This window comes from Podospora pseudoanserina, chromosome 4, assembly GCF_035222485.1.
Source record: "Podospora pseudoanserina strain CBS 124.78 chromosome 4, whole genome shotgun sequence".
Classification (NCBI taxonomy): Eukaryota; Fungi; Ascomycota; class Sordariomycetes; order Sordariales; family Podosporaceae; genus Podospora; species Podospora pseudoanserina.
The window spans coordinates 1,142,764-1,157,835 of NC_085923.1; the positions used below are offsets into that span (position 1 = coordinate 1,142,764).

The following is a 15,072-nucleotide window of genomic DNA, read 5'->3' on the forward strand; positions in this document are numbered from 1 at the left end:
AGCTCCACCTCTCGGGTCGGGTCCTAGTAACAAAAAGACACAATAGTGGCGGCAGAGAGAGCAAGCACGCGATACGGACAAGAGAAGAGAAAAGAGAAAAGAGAAAAGAGAAAGAGAAAGAGAAAGAGAAAGGGCATGCTTTGAGTGGGCGTATGCGAATGCGCTGAGGCCGTATACCTCCGGAGCGAAGACTGACCAGCCCGCTGCCGGCCGCCATGGACACCAGATCGTTTGGTAGCAGCGGCAGCAGTAACAGCAGCAGCAGCAGCGTCAGCGGGAATGGTGGCGCCCCTGCGCTCCCTGAGCGTCCAGCACAAAGCTCAGTGCTTGCTCCAGTGTCCGAGGTGCCGTCGTTGCGAGGCATGGAGAGGCTGTCCACCAGTAACCTTCGCAGCACCTTCCGTCCCAGCCTGGTCGTGCAGCACCGTGGTGACACAGCCGTCACACCTGAGCCGGCCGACGTCGCACTCGACAGCCGCGACAGAACTGGCCAGGCGTCCCGCGCTTTCGGTTCCGTGTCACCTCAGACCTCTCCCAGAACGATACCCGGTGTCCCGGCCAGCCTGCCTGTGAGGCGCCAGGGTGTGGTCTTTAACGATTCCTTTGCCGGGTCCTATGAGGCCAATTCGTCCAGTCCTCCGCTTCGACCGCCGCCCTCGTTTCGTCCCAGGACACACACGATGGACGGTGCTTTCCGCCAACAGCTTGCCCCGACCGTCGAGGCACGACACCGCGTCGGCTCCTTTTCCTCGTCTCTCCCCGTGGCTGATGAGCTCAGGCTGCCGCCTCTCCAGCCACCCCTTGACTCATACCGACTCCCAGATCTCCAGCAGACATCACTCAGCACGTCTGCTCAAAAGGACAAGAAGTCGGCAGGCACCCGCAGTCGTTTGACAAAACGGCCCTCGTCTCGGCCCAGCTCGCCCCTGCTTTCCCTCCCGCCATCAGTTGACTCGTTGCTGCTGCCCATACCCACAACTGATGCGAACAAGGTGCTGCTGCTGATGAAGAATCTCTGCGGCAGGATGCGAGGCGATATAGAGTACCAGCGAGAAAGCGGCGGGCCCTGGCACAGCGGTGTATGCTATATAGAAGAGGATAAAGGAAGCCTAATGTTTGACCCAGGGGACCGGGGCCCTTTTCACACCACACTGGTTCCTGACCTGCGTGGGTGCAGGGTGGTGCCAATGGAACAAATGGATGGAGAATACCAATGCCTGGAACTCATCGCTCCCCAGCTGACATCAACCCTTCTCTTGCGGCCGCTGGTGGCCGAAGAGCTCGATCTCTGGCTGGCGGCGCTTCTTTGCTGGCAACAACTGCGACCGCCCGCTTCAAAGCAGACACCACCTCGCGCGACCACCACAGCAGCTCCAGCACGACCCGAGGTCAAGCGCCGTGTGTCTTCTTCGGGCCTGCGCGACACCCCCGTAATCAAAGTTGGCAAGGTCATGCTGTGGGACAAGGGCATCGCCACCTCCCCTCGCGCCATCGTCAAACGACCCTCGACCCGTGATCTCAAGTCAGCGCAAACTGCATGGAGAAAGGTGTCTTGTATTCTTCATGACAATGGTGAGCTCAAGCTCATGACGGAAAATGATGTAACGGTGCTCTCGGTCATTGAGCTGCCTCAGCTAGCCAGGTCAGCCATTCAGCAGCTGGACAGATCTGTGTTGGACGAGGACTACTGCCTGGCCATTTTCCCCATATACTCGTCGACCTCCACCCAGCTTTCGATTTTCAGACCAATATATGTGTCACTAGAGTCGCGGGTGCTGTTTGAGGTCTGGTTTGTGCTTTTGCGCGCATTCACTGTTCCTGACGTCTACACTCTGGATCCCGCCAGTGGAGGACAGGTGTGCGAGGTGGCAGATCTCCAAGCTGAGCCTCCTGGTGAGACCTTTAGGCTGGAGAAGACAATATCTGTGAGGGTTACTGAGGCCAAACTACGCGGGCGCACCCTTATTGCAGACGGACAAGCTTCGGATCGCCATAACAAGAGCGCCGATCACGAAGGAATCACGGGCAATTATCTGGCCGAAGTCATCCTCGATGGAGAGGTCAGAGCTCGCACGACAACCAAGATGAACACCAAAAAGCCGTTCTGGCGGGAAGACTGCGAGTTTGTAGACCTCCCTGCGTCGCTGCCTTATCTGTCGGTCCTGCTGAAACGGATTGATGGAAACATGGAGAGCTTCACGCATCAACTGCAAGCTACTTTGGGGTTGGCCAGGACAGGCAACCTGGCTGAAGTTCTCTGCGGTGCTGTTGATATACCACTGCATCAGCTCGACCGAGGAAAGGATCACGAGCAGTGGTTTCCGATCTGCGATGAGAGACACCAGTCTGTCGGCTCCATGCTGGTACGACTACATCACGAGGAGCTTGTGGTGCTCCTATCTAAACATTATCAGCCGCTTTCAGACCTCCTGCATCGCTTTAGCTCTGGACTAACGGCGCAAATTACCGAGGCCCTCCCCGGAAACCTGCGGCGCGTCGCCGAGACGTTTCTCAACATATTCCAGGTTTCAGGCACCTCGAACGAGTGGCTGATGAACATGGTTGAGGAAGAGATTGACGGCATTGGAAGCCAGGCCACGCTGAAAAAGCCCAGGTTCAGCAGTCGGCTCAAGTCCAGTGATTCCTTAGAATCCACGAGCGATAGGGAGCAAATTGTTCGCGATATGGGCAAGTCGCTTCAGGGTGAGGCCAATTTGCTGTTCAGGGGCAACTCCCTCTTGACGCAAGCACTCGAGTTTCACATGCGCCGCCTTGGAAAGGAATATTTACACGAAACACTGGCCGAGAAGATATTTGAAATCAACGAGCTCAACCCCAACTGCGAGGTCGATCCCAGCAAGTTGCAGCAGGGCGAGGATGCGCAGCATCATTGGAATCACCTCATCCAGCTGACAAGCGAGCTTTGGGGCTGCATTGCTGCATCAGCGTCACGGTTACCACCCGAGCTCCGGCATATTCTCAAATACATTCGTGCTGTGGCCGAGGATCGATACGGAGATTTCCTCCGCACCGTAACCTACACCTCGGTGTCTGGCTTCCTCTTCCTTCGCTTCCTCTGCCCAGCTATTCTCAACCCGAAACTATTTGGCCTCCTGCGCGACCACCCTCAACCCCGAGCCCAGCGCACACTAACCCTCATAGCCAAGGGTCTCCAAGCCCTCGCAAACCTCTCCACCATCGGCAAGAAGGAAACCTGGATGGAACCCATGAACCGCTTCCTGACCGCACAGCGCCAGGCCTTCAAAGACTTTCTCGATGCCGTCTGCGCTATCCCCGCCGAACGCACCAAAATGACCCTCCAGGCCTCCTACTCAACCCCAGTCGCCATCATGGGCCGGCTATCACCACTCGCTCGCGAAGGCTTCCCCTCGCTACCCTACCTCCTTGATCCCGGCCGCAACTTCGCCGCCCTCGTCAAGCTCTGGATGGACGCCCACCCCATCACCGCCAGCGCTTCCAAGGTGTACACAGGGGACCTTTTGAAATTCCACACCATGTGTGTAGACCTCCACCGCCGAGCAACAGCCTGCTACTCCCAGATCGAAACCCTCCGCAGCGCCGTCGACGCAGTCAGCCAGCTCCCCGACAATGACCGCATCAGCCTCACCGATGCCCTTGATCGGATCAGCCTGGGCGACACACTGCACATCTCACCATACAGCAACAGCAGCCACACCGCCTTCTGGTTTGACGCCGAGGGCCGCCCGCCAGGCTCGGCGGGGAGTGATGTCGTGCTCGATCATACATCCCTGGCGCTTTCCCCGAGCAGTCACAGCAAATTTGACTCGAGGTTTGGTGGAGGGAACAGTGGGGGTGGCAACAACAGACAGGTCTCGAGAAGCAGTGAGATGTCTGGTGCCTATGGTGGCGGCAACCCTGGCGGTGGTGGTGCTGCTGGCACGGTGCGCAACCTGCCTCGGAAGCTCCTCAATGGCTTTATTCGTAAGGCGAGGACGGTTTCACCTGATATGCCTGAGGGCGCGACGAGCTCCTCGTCTACCCCCAGCAGTGGCACGCCGTGGGATCGGGAGCAGCAGGTGCAAGAAAGGGGAAGAGACAAGCAATATGAGCGGGAACATAAGCGGAGGGAGAAGGATAGGGACCGGGGTAGAGATAGGGATTAGTATATGTGTATGTATGCGTTTTGTGTATATGCGGCGTTAGGGGGCGAGGGAGGTGGGTTTGGTTAACACCGCCAGAAATCAATGATAGCCGTTGGAGACGCTGAAAGGATTCATCATGGTGGTGAAGATGGCGGGTCGGAGTATAAAAGGATCACATACAGTCTTGTCACTGGATGAAGGTGGCATTTGCGAAATATAGTTGCACAACACAACCTACTAGCATTGGGTGTTGCTATATTGGTTGTCACGAACGGTTGCTGCCAGAAGACAGCAACACAACATACTATGCAGGATAACACATCAACTCTCAGTATTAGCTCTGGAATCGGATGAACGAAAAGAGAAAGTCAATCCTAGTATTGATGAAAAGACCTAGTGTCCCTTCGCTTATGTTGGGTATGCGTGAACATTACTGCGAACCCCCCCCCCCCTCCACTAGTTTTCTTCCCATTGCGAGTTTTGACGCCATGAAACCCCATCCAGGAAGAGAGAAACAATGTGTGAAAAAGGTACCTGGCTACCCTGTATGTGTCAGAAATCGCTTGCAAAGTCATAACTCAATCATCTTTCCATGCCCCGTTCAGCTAAAGAACTTCTTGTACGCCGCCTTCTCCTTGGCGCGTCTCGCAGCAGCCGCCTTCTTGACCTCGGCCAGCTCCTTCGCGACAGCCGCGTTCTCCGGGTCAACCTTTTGAGCCTCTCCCAAACTCTCCAGAGCAGCATCCTCGTCCTTGAGACGCAACTGAGCACGTCCGCGGTGGTAGAGAGCCTTTGCCTTCTCCTTGCCTGAGATGCCAGCCACGGCAAGAGCACCGTTTGCAGAACGAACCGTGTCATCCCACGCCTCCAGCTTGAAATTCATGAGCGCCGCGTTGGTGTTGAGCGAGATGCGCAAAGTGCTGAGCCTGGACTTGGTCTCATCGGATTCGTTGTCCAGATCGGGGTCCTCGTTCAGGTAGCGCAAGCCCTTTTGGTATTTGTCCAGGGCCACGCTCAAGTCGCCACCCTTGAAAGCCTTGTTGCCAAACTCCTTGCAGTCGCTGGCGATTGTGAGGATTTGAGTGGCGGAAAGAGTTTCGCTGCCACTAACTTGGTCTTCGGGGAAATCTTCGTACTCATCACCATAGGCGTCGGCGGTCTTGGTGTCGGCGGTGATGGCTTCGGAGCCGGAGAGCTCGCCGCAGTCGGCGATGACGGCATCTTTCGTGGGCTTGTCGGCTTGAGTGGTGAGGTTTTCGAGTTGACGGACGACGGACTTGCCGCTGAGGACCTCTCCAAAAACGACATGCTTTCCATCGAGATGTGGTGTTGGCACAGTAGTAATGAAGAATTGGGAACCGTTTGTACCTGTGGTCACGCCAACACTAGTCAGTCAAACTGCGCAAGCTATATGACGAGGACACCTAGCCGGTGTTACCTACCGGGACCAGCATTAGCCATGGACAGCAAGAAAGGACGGTCGTGCTTCAGCTCAAAGTTCTCATCCTCAAACTTGGCACCATAGATGGACTCGCCGCCTGTGCCATTGCCGGCCGTGAAGTCACCACCCTGGATCATGAACTGCTTGATGATGCGGTGGAATAGTGACCCCTTGTAGTGCAAAGGTTTACCGGCCTTGCCGATACCCTTCTCGCCCGTGCAGAGAGCGCGGAAGTTCTCGGCCGTCTTGGGCACAATGTCATCGTAAAGCTCGAATGTGATGCGGCCGGCGGGCTTTCCTCCGATGGTAACGTCAAAGAAGACGCGGCTGCGAGCCTTCTTTGTCTCCTCGGTGCTGCTCATGGTTGCTATAACGGGTGTCTTGGGTAGATGGAATGGGTTGTTTCTAGAAGGGGGAGAAAAATTAGAAGGAGAGTTCCCCTGGTGCGTTTACAAGCGCGCGCGTTCGTAAGGAGTGCTCAAGGGGGCACGTTGAAGAGAGGGCTACTTTCGATGTTGTGGGTAGAATTGGGTGTTAAAAAATTAACAGTGCAGTGTGGATGGAAGACTATAGTGATCACAGACGAATTGGGGATGTCAATGGTCCTTTTCAATCGCAACTCGGCCTGTTGGATGCACTGGCAGACATCAATACAGGCATGGAGGGGAGCTTCCTGAACCTTCGAAATGGTGGGGCTGTCAACAGTCAAGCACCGACAATGAATGAGGGGTTGGGGTCGCGGTGGGGCCTCTGGGCTAAAAGAAGCCGCAAGCAACCTGGAACCTTACCTGTTTTGGAAAGGTGCCATCTCGCCCACATGCCTGCCGGGACACTTCTCCAGACTTCAAACCACCACCGCATGCCTGGTAGGAACAACGCTGAGTATAACATCACACGGTATGAGCTCACCAGTTGTCTTTATTTGGCTAATCGCGTGATGATCTGAAGAGGCACCCGCCGGTGTAGCAGTACGGACGGATTAGTCCTTATTTGGGCGGTTCCGTGGTCTTTGGCTTCTTCTGGTCTTGTTCCTTGGGAGGGCTTGCTGAGACCTCAAGAGTGACCTTGTTTGATATAAGCAAAACACCCAAAGAAAAAAGGAAAGAGGTGGCGCTTTCTGGGGCTTACCGGTCCGTCATTTACGAGGGCAACCTGCATCATGGCTTGGAAGACGCCATCCTTCACCTTGTCGGCAGCATAGCCTTCCTGAACTCGGCGGTAGAAATACTGGTAGAGGCTCTTGGCCTCGTCCCCTCCCATGGCACCGTGGAAGTCCGGTTTGCTGCCCTTCTTGGTAGAAGCTAGGAGCGTGAATTGTGATACTGTGATCAGGGCCATTTTTAGCATACGGATCATTGCAACACTGACAACTCACAGAGTATTGCTCACCACATAGTACTTCGCCGTTGATATCTTGGACATTCTTCTTCCAACGGCCCCCTGTATCATCATCCCAAAGCCTCAACTTGAGGACCTTCGCTGCCAGGGCATCAGCTTCCTTCTCAGTGTCACCCGGCGCAACTGCAGCCAGGACCAAGATGCCTTTTCCTATCGATGAAACCAGCTCCTGGTCTACCGTGACCGAGGCTGAAAGCACTCGTTGAAGGATGGCTATTTATATATCGCTCAGATTCGGGTCTTGAAAGCATATTCCAAGGCATTCGGAGGACTGTGACATACCCTTCATGTTGCAGACTTCTTCGTGAAATGGTCAAGTCGTAGGGAGTTGGGCTTTGTCAGCCAGTGGCGGCCAGCTGAATGGCCTTGTTGGCTTATAAAAGTGGATTCAGGAAAAGCATCCCTGTTTCTCCAAGCAAGACTGAGCCAAGTCCTGTGTAACAGAACAGATAGTTGGCCATATGCAATTGCCCCTTTTACACGGAGAAACAAGCCGAGAGAAGAATACAAATGGCAAGGAGGGTGCTGTCAATTGCTCCGTCATCAATCAAAGATAGTAGCCAAGTGAATTGCTCCATGTGTAACCCAATTGATAAGGCCCGAGGGCGAGGCTCTTTATCGGGGGCGATAGTGGATACTAGTGCGAGTCCCAATCCCAGGTCTCACACAGGGCAGCAGCGGGCGGGCGAGGTGAGGGTGTCTGAGCTGGGCTTGCCATTCTTTGATTTGGCCGACAGCCTGCCATCTCTTGCTGCATCAGCAAACAGCCTGGTTTGTTTCAGCGACTTCGCATTCCCTTCCCTTCCCCCCCCTCAATACCAACCACGACTTGTTCCCCTTCTCGCATGTTGCCCTTTTTTACGCCGACAGAGCTGCAATCATTCCCACGGTAAATAACCTACCTACCCGGCCGTGTGACGTTGTTGGACGGGTCGAAGCTAATTAACTTGCAGCTTTGGCAGTCATATTCCGACTACTCCAACCCTGGAGAGAAAGGCTGATTGCCTGCCCCCGAGTTATTTGGTCGCGCGACGGCCAGCCACCAAACGAACCCCTCACCCTAAACCTTACGTTTCCTACAGCGCAGCACCACTACCAGCAAGATGGCGGCACGAAAGCTGCAGCAGGAAGTCGACAAGTGCTTCAAGAAGGTGGCTGAAGGTGTCGCCGACTTCGAGGCCATTTACGAGAAGATTGAGCAGTCCACCAATCAGGCGCAAAAGGAGAAGCTAGAAGATCAGCTGAAGCGAGAAATCAAGAAGTTGCAGAGGCTGCGCGATCAGATCAAGACATGGGCTGCTAGCAATGATATCAAGGATAAGGGGCCGCTGCTGGAGCAGCGGAGGCTGATAGAGACGGTTGGTTGCCTACCTAGTTTGATGATAGAGGATGTGCTGTGTGCTTACTGGTGTGTTCCCTCTGTCTAGCAAATGGAGAAGTTCAAGGCTGTCGAAAAGGCGATGAAGACGAAGGCGTACTCTAAAGAGGGGTTATCAGCCGCCACCAAGCTGGACCCCAAGGAGCAAGCGAAGCTGGAGGCAAGCGAATTCCTGAGCAACATGGTTGACGAACTCGAGCAGCAAATCGAAACCCTCGAGGCCGAAGGCGAATCGATACAAGCCACCATGAAGAAGGGCAAGGGACAGGCAACCAAGCTGGAGCGCATCGCCGAGATAGAGCGCATCATCGAACGGCATAAATGGCACCAAGGGAAGCTGGAGCTGATTCGCCGCTCACTCGAAAATGGGGGCGTCGAGACCGAGCAAGTCACGGACCTAGAGGAGAGCATCAAGTACTACGTGTCCGACGGCATGAACGACGATTTCCCCGAGGACGAGGGCATGTATGACGATCTAAACCTGGAAGAAGAGGAGGATGCCTTTGGTATGAACCTGGAGAACGACAAGGGCTCATCACAGGACACCCAGTCGGTTCAAGAGGAGCCAGCCCCTGAGCCCGAGACGACAAGACCGGCAGCTGCTGCTCCGGTCGGAAAGCAACGCACGGTGGCCGATGCTGTGACAGGGTCGGCTACACGACGTCCCTCGGCCCAAAAGTCACCCCTCCCAACGCTCGCAACCGTCCACAACTCGCAAACAACCAACAGCAATGGGGTCCAGGCCAATGTTGCCATGAAGCCGGCAGCGCTACCAACCCGGCCCGCCGAGGGTTTGAAGTATGCCAGCGCAGCAGCAGCCGCTGCCGCAAGCGATAAGAACAACGTGGGCATTGCGCCTTTACCCCCTCCGCCAGGTGCTCCTCCAGCATCCGCCGCCTCTCCGTTAGCACCAAGTCAGCCGAGGACAAGTACTACCAACTCTCCCAGCACAGCACCCATACAACCGGTGGTGCAGGACAGGGCACCCCTACAAACTGCCCAGCCGCCAGCCAAGGAAGCGCCCAAATCTGCAGCATCAAAGGGCAAGGCTCCTGTACAACCGCCAACCGCCACACCAGCAGCTTCAGATCACGGAGATGCCACCCCCGCGCGAGGTTCGTTTAGGCAGTCAAAAACTGGACTTGACGGGCAAGGAGCTAACAGATGTTTCACAGCAGGTTCGGCGTCAACACAAGGGGCTCCAGTATCAGCACCAGTACCGGCTGCGAACGGCGTTTCTAATGGCATCAAGCCAATCGAGGAGGAAGAGGAAGATGAAGAGGAAGAGTCGATATATCATCTCCCTGCGGTCCTCCAAGACCTGGTGGAATCATACGAAGTGACCAAGAAGCGGACGGCGTCAATAAACTCACCATTGACCCAGAGGATGCATATCACATCGGAAGCGGCTAAGCCTGAAGTTGCGGATGCCGAACCACCCCGCGCGTATGTGCCGGAGACGAAGTACCTCGCGCACACACACTTCCCACAAGAGCCGCTAGATATCCTGGATGACCCACGACTGTACGAACGAATCGAGCCAGACACACTCTTTTACGTTTTCTACTACAAACAGGGGACATACCAGCAATATCTTGCCGCGAGGGCTTTGAAGGACCAGAGTTGGAGGTTCCATAAACAATACCAGACATGGTTTCAGAGACACGAAGAACCAAAGTCGATTACCGAAGAGTTTGAACAGGGGACGTACCGCTTCTTCGATTATGAGAGCACATGGTTGGTCTCCCTTCCGCAAAGATACCATGGACGAATCGCTGCTGACAGAGCCCCAGGATGAACCGCAGAAAGGCAGATTTTAAGTTTGCCTACAAGTTTCTCGAGGATGAGGTTTGAACTTGTGTGCCGGCAAGATGGTCGTGTGTGGTCTAGCGATGTAACCTTAACGCTGGGGCTTTCTTTAGTGAGACATTGGGCTCACGGACACTACAGAGTGTCGATAACGTTTGGAGGAAACAACATAATTGCAATGTTTTGACTCGGTGCACTGAAGCATCACTGTATTGTTGTAGGCATATCTCGTGACCTGGGCAGATATGCATAAGACCGTTGGTGGGTATCGGCATACACGCAGAAAAAAGTACGGCCCACAGCAAAAGGTGAACCATGGATGCCCATCCTGAGGAAGGGGGGTGGGCATCCTTAATGGCAGTCCTCAAGCTGACAACGAGATCACAAAGAATCAGTTATATACCCTTCCATCCAAGTGCCACGGGTTCGTACCTCAGTGGTCTACCCGTTTTATCTGTACCGCTCCCCAGCCATCAGCTGAACAATCGCGCGACGAATCCGGGAACAACGGCCAGATGATGACGGTGAGCCTGGTGGCAAACAGGCTGGAAGAAGGCGAAAAAGGGCCCTGCTATTACCCGTCTCACCATCAGGAAGTGGAAGTCGCTAACCCCCAACTACACAGCCTCTCTAGTCTGCCTTGTGAGTTGATATCATTGCTGGCCTCACCTTGCTGGCACAAGGCGTAGAAAATGCGCAAGGCAGCCATTTCCCCACAGCAGCCCATAGCAGTACGACGGGCTGCCATTGGACCTCTACTTACACCCAGATATGCAAGGGGACATGCATATCAGCCATTCAGATATTACCCAGAGTCCCGCAGAAGGCAACCTCCAGGAGGCTCCGGGGCGCGTACCACATTCAAACTTGCATGAGCCGCAACCTCCCAACCATCTGCATGATAATGATAACGTAGGCGTCCTAGTCACGTTCACACCCACCATCCGCAGAGACAGCAGACGTGAGGCTGCAACAAGGTGTGCGGTGTGGCACCAATGACTGAATCTCGAATCAGAAGCCATGCTGCTAACACGAACGGTGCAGATAAATGCAACATCTTGTCACCGAATTCCTTGAGGACTCTCCCATCGCACCACTCTCTATCAAGTGGCTTTCCAGTCCATCGAGACTGCAGAAGCAACAGTCCCCAACTATGCAGACTGCTCAGCCGCACTCGAAATTTCCAGATTCAATGAGCTCTTGGCTCATCATCAACTGTACATGACACTGCACATATATCCTGCGAGGCTGTAGGTACCTTTTGATCTCGCCTGCTTACCGACCGGCCAGAGCGTTTGGACCTATCACGGGCTGCCAGGTCTGGCAATTTTTTGCGATTAGTCACTGAACGAATCCTCAGACTTGCCTGCATAACAGCACTGCACCGCCGGGCAAAAGATACAATGGCCGATGTCAGTTGACTGATTTCCATCTTGACGCTCCACTCTCTTCGCGGAGACAGCCGCTGAAGACGTATGTCCGGTTTTTACAAACAATCCGGGCGCTCCATCTCCAAGACCTCCCTTACGGAGGAGCTTGTTATCATCAATTCGGCTATCTCCCATCCGCCTCTCAGGTCGCAAGGCCGCCACCCCTTTCCGCCGTTACTGGATCAAATCGAACAAAGCCTTCGATCGCCTTACTTGCTTCGACCAGGTCTCACATGTGGGGAGAGCTCACTGTTTGTGGATGCCTTCTGGTAAGCCCTGCCAAGGCAATATGCCTTCGTCCAGGAAAGGCATGCAAGTGTCAAGCCAAAGGTGGTTCTTTTGTTGCCGGCTCGGAGCCATCCGCTATTGCATTAACAAACACGCATGTTGGATGGGTGCTGCGAGCTTTGGTTCCTCGCCGACTTCCTGGAAGAGTTAGCTCTCCATCATCATTGGAAGATCATGTTGGGTACTTCCAAACGCTCACCGAAGGTCGATCTGACCCTGTGAGCTTGTTGCGGGACATCTAAGCCTTTAAGCGATACTCAACACAGAAAGGTGTTACGCTATCGTCTTGTTCCCACATTCCTTCCACTGTTAGTCTCACTGTTCTCCCACCTGGCTGGGCAATTTCCCTTTCTTTTTCAAGATTGCTCCGTCATCGGCGTGGCTGCAATCAATACACGTCCCCTTGAAGCTTGAAACTGGGCTATGGTGACACTGAGGGGACAATGAGGCTCGCGAACAGCCCCCGCCCAGTATCTTGGGGAGGCAGGGGTTGGGTAGAGACGCAGGAAACGGGCTGCGGGCAACTTTCTTCTACGTTTTTGATGGTGTGTGTCTCTCAGCCTGCTTGCACCATAGCTCTGCCGCGGTATCAGAGATGTCCGCGATAGGAAACCACGCTTGACATTACTTCCTGCTGCATACATTCCCGCCTTACCGCGGTGTAGAAGGTGCCCATTGTCGCTTCTCTGGGTGAATGGTCCGTGATCAATGTATTCGTGGCTCAAGATATATGGTCGGCACATTTCCAGATAGCCACCCACAGGTCTCATCCCCAACTGACTCCAGCACGACTACTTTCCCATTCATATACCCTTCCTTACGAAAGAAAGTGGCAAAGGTGGTTCGAGTCTTCGAGTCCGTCAATATCTAGCACTCAGCTATTAGTGGGTTTTCCCTTTTCCTGAATTCGTCTTGACCACAGGCAGCAGATCGTGCTAATAAACATCAACAGGTTTTCTTCAGGGGTGGTTACCGGTGAACAGGACGGTTCAATCACTATACCACATGGACTACCCTTCTTCCTATCTTCAAAGCCCAGTCTTTGATGGCCCTGCCTACCAAGATGGCCCTTGGCCTATCCCAACAAGTGCGAGCATGCAGAGGAGCAGCTCGCAGTCGACAGCCAACACAAACCTCACTTACGCCTCCAGCCAGTACTCGACCGAGTTATCGTCACTCGGTTCGCCAATAGTCGAGCACAAGGTGTACAGCGAGGGCTGGTCCTCATATCCTCCTCAGCCACAAGACTCGGGTCCACTTGTCGCCAATGCTGGTGGTCATTTGCACGAAGATAATGTCCCAGCACCATCAGACATGCAAATGCTCGCCCCGCCCTACCTGCCATCAGAACTCTACCCTGTTGCCAACTATTACGACTACGACACCACTGATCCCTACGACCCCGCGTATGCCGGCGTCCCGTTTGACCCAGACAACTATGGTCAACAACAGCTGCCCGCTCAGTCCGTCCAAGAGGTCGACACATCATATTCAGTCTCGTAGGTTACCATACCTACCACACACCACCAGACCAGACACCCTCTTGCTAACTTTGTTTCTCTGCAGCACCGTCTCGGAAAAGCAAACCTACCCTTGCCTCTCACCTGGCTGCAGCCAGAAAGCCTTCTCCCGCTCGGCCGACCTTGACCGGCACTACAAACAGGTTCACATAGACGAGGATCAAAGGATCAAGTATCACTGCGACTACAAGAAGTGTCCCCGACACGAGGCGCCTTTTGGCAGGCAGGACCACTTCCGAGACCACCTCCGGGATTTCCACAAGGAGGATCTCCTGCGGAGGAGCAAAAAGGAGGATAGGGAATGGTGGGAATCTAGGGCGCCTCGCGCGGTGTTCAACGGGTGGTGGAGATGCAACAAGTGCCTGGTGGTGAGAGTGGACGTTGAGATGGAGGGGTATACCTGTCCTGCGTGTGGGAGCTCGTGCGAGAGCGACAGGATGAGGGTGAGGGAGGCTGCTGCCGGGAGAGGGTAGTGTGGTGGGTGATGATTAGAAGGTGAGGGCTCGGTCCTGTTGATGGCCGATAGTCTCTGATGTTTTCCCTCCCTCTTATACGACTGGGCCGCATTATTGTCTGGGCCGGGGAGGTTGGTTGCTTTTTATGGTGTCTTATTTCTTTTGCATTATTTGCGGGTGGCTTCTGCGACACATTCTTTTCGTGACGACCGGAGTACGGAGTTGGGGAGCTTTTTGTTTTGTTCTGTTCTGTTTTTCTGTTCATTCTTTTTCCTATATCGATGACGGTCATGATGATGATCAGCAGCAAGAGGCCAGCCGTTCGTTACCTTCCTTTTTGGGATGTGGGGTCTTCTTTTTTTTTTTTTTTTTTTTTTTTTTTGGCGTTTTCAGGGGCGTCCTTGCTTTTACACGGATCATCGTCAGAGATGGCCGCCACTGGTCTCTTTCAGGCTGAATTGTCAAGGTGGACAATGAGGATCCTCAGGGTTTGGAGACAAGGAGGCGATGGGCGGCTTCCAGCTCGAGTGAGGAGGCTCACAGGGAGAGAGCCTTTTCTACACGTTTTCAACCACGAGGAGAGACGCACATGTTGCTGTCTCCTATTGGTGGCCTCACGGCCGTTTCAGCCCATCTGCAAAGCAGTTGTTTTTGCAGATGGGCTGTGTACATTGTATTTTGTACCAACGTTTGTACGTTATGGGAAACCATACATGGGGAGTTTAAAGAGGATAGATCGAGATCTGGCATTGGGATTGGATGAAATGGCATGGCATGGGTGGTGGTCGATTTTGGGGTTGAGGAAGATAAGTACTTCCCCGTTGTTTGTATAGGCACATATTTGTCGTCTTTCTTTTCGAGACATGTCGTCGAAAGTGGATCATGCTGCTGGTTCTTATACTGGGCCTGAGCAAGGGGTGATCTCTTTATCTACCTAGTTAGCCATTGGGCTTCTGGCCTTTGTTTGGTAGAGAACACAGAAGAGACTTCCTTTGCAATAATGCATTCGAGTTGGAAATAAGGCTCCCCGCGGCATCTGAAGAACTCGATATCTTTTTTACAACAGAGCGAGTCGTTGCATTGGTGGTGGAGTGTTGCGCATGGGGTGTCTCAAACGGACCGAGAATATGGAAACAATGACGATTCATTGATCCAAGGCGTTATCGATATGTAAGATTTGTGGATCCGCATGGTTGAACATCCCGAATTCGGTGCAGAAAAAGATTTCT

General features: G+C 54.0%; 6 protein-coding genes across 6 annotated transcripts; 4 read left to right on the forward strand and 2 right to left on the reverse strand.

Moving 5' to 3' along the window:
* Positions 1 to 215: 215 nt before the first annotated feature.
* On the forward strand, positions 216 to 4,145 carry BUD2 (GTPase activating factor; the record flags this gene model as incomplete). Its single annotated transcript, XM_062946577.1, has 1 exon — positions 216 to 4,145. The coding sequence occupies one exon, from the start codon at positions 216 to 218 to the stop codon at positions 4,143 to 4,145; it is 3,930 nt and encodes a 1,309-aa protein (XP_062800219.1).
* Positions 4,146 to 4,432: 287 nt separating this feature from the next.
* CYP41 (cytochrome P450 monooxygenase 41) lies at positions 4,433 to 5,927 on the reverse strand (the record flags this gene model as incomplete). The annotated part of the gene is made up of 2 exons (XM_062946578.1): positions 4,433 to 5,492; positions 5,567 to 5,927. 2 exons carry the CDS (start codon positions 5,925 to 5,927, stop codon positions 4,726 to 4,728), a joined length of 1,128 nt encoding a protein of 375 aa, XP_062800220.1. The 3' UTR covers positions 4,433 to 4,725.
* Positions 5,928 to 6,551: 624 nt separating this feature from the next.
* Positions 6,552 to 7,538, reverse strand: DTD1 (D-tyrosyl-tRNA(Tyr) deacylase; the record flags this gene model as incomplete). The annotated part of the gene is made up of 4 exons (XM_062946579.1): positions 7,246 to 7,538; positions 6,955 to 7,176; positions 6,694 to 6,887; positions 6,552 to 6,629 (listed from the first exon to the last, which is right to left on the reverse strand). The coding sequence occupies exons 1-4, from the start codon at positions 7,250 to 7,252 to the stop codon at positions 6,552 to 6,554; spliced, it is 501 nt and encodes a 166-aa protein (XP_062800221.1). The 5' UTR covers positions 7,253 to 7,538.
* On the forward strand, positions 7,480 to 10,385 carry NOT5 (General negative regulator of transcription subunit 5). The gene is made up of 5 exons (XM_062946580.1): positions 7,480 to 7,852; positions 7,917 to 8,321; positions 8,391 to 9,456; positions 9,517 to 10,078; positions 10,135 to 10,385. Exons 2-5 carry the CDS (start codon positions 8,067 to 8,069, stop codon positions 10,193 to 10,195), a joined length of 1,944 nt encoding a protein of 647 aa, XP_062800222.1. The 5' UTR covers positions 7,480 to 7,852; positions 7,917 to 8,066; the 3' UTR covers positions 10,196 to 10,385.
* Positions 10,386 to 10,933: 548 nt separating this feature from the next.
* Positions 10,934 to 11,571, forward strand: QC764_403025 (uncharacterized protein; the record flags this gene model as incomplete). The annotated part of the gene is made up of 3 exons (XM_062946581.1): positions 10,934 to 11,111; positions 11,259 to 11,400; positions 11,511 to 11,571. The coding sequence occupies 3 exons, from the start codon at positions 10,934 to 10,936 to the stop codon at positions 11,569 to 11,571; spliced, it is 381 nt and encodes a 126-aa protein (XP_062800223.1).
* Positions 11,572 to 12,873: 1,302 nt separating this feature from the next.
* On the forward strand, positions 12,874 to 14,877 carry QC764_403030 (uncharacterized protein; the record flags this gene model as incomplete). The annotated part of the gene is made up of 2 exons (XM_062946582.1): positions 12,874 to 13,367; positions 13,435 to 14,877. 2 exons carry the CDS (start codon positions 12,874 to 12,876, stop codon positions 13,859 to 13,861), a joined length of 921 nt encoding a protein of 306 aa, XP_062800224.1. The 3' UTR covers positions 13,862 to 14,877.
* Between the last annotated feature and the right edge of the window lie 195 nt (positions 14,878 to 15,072).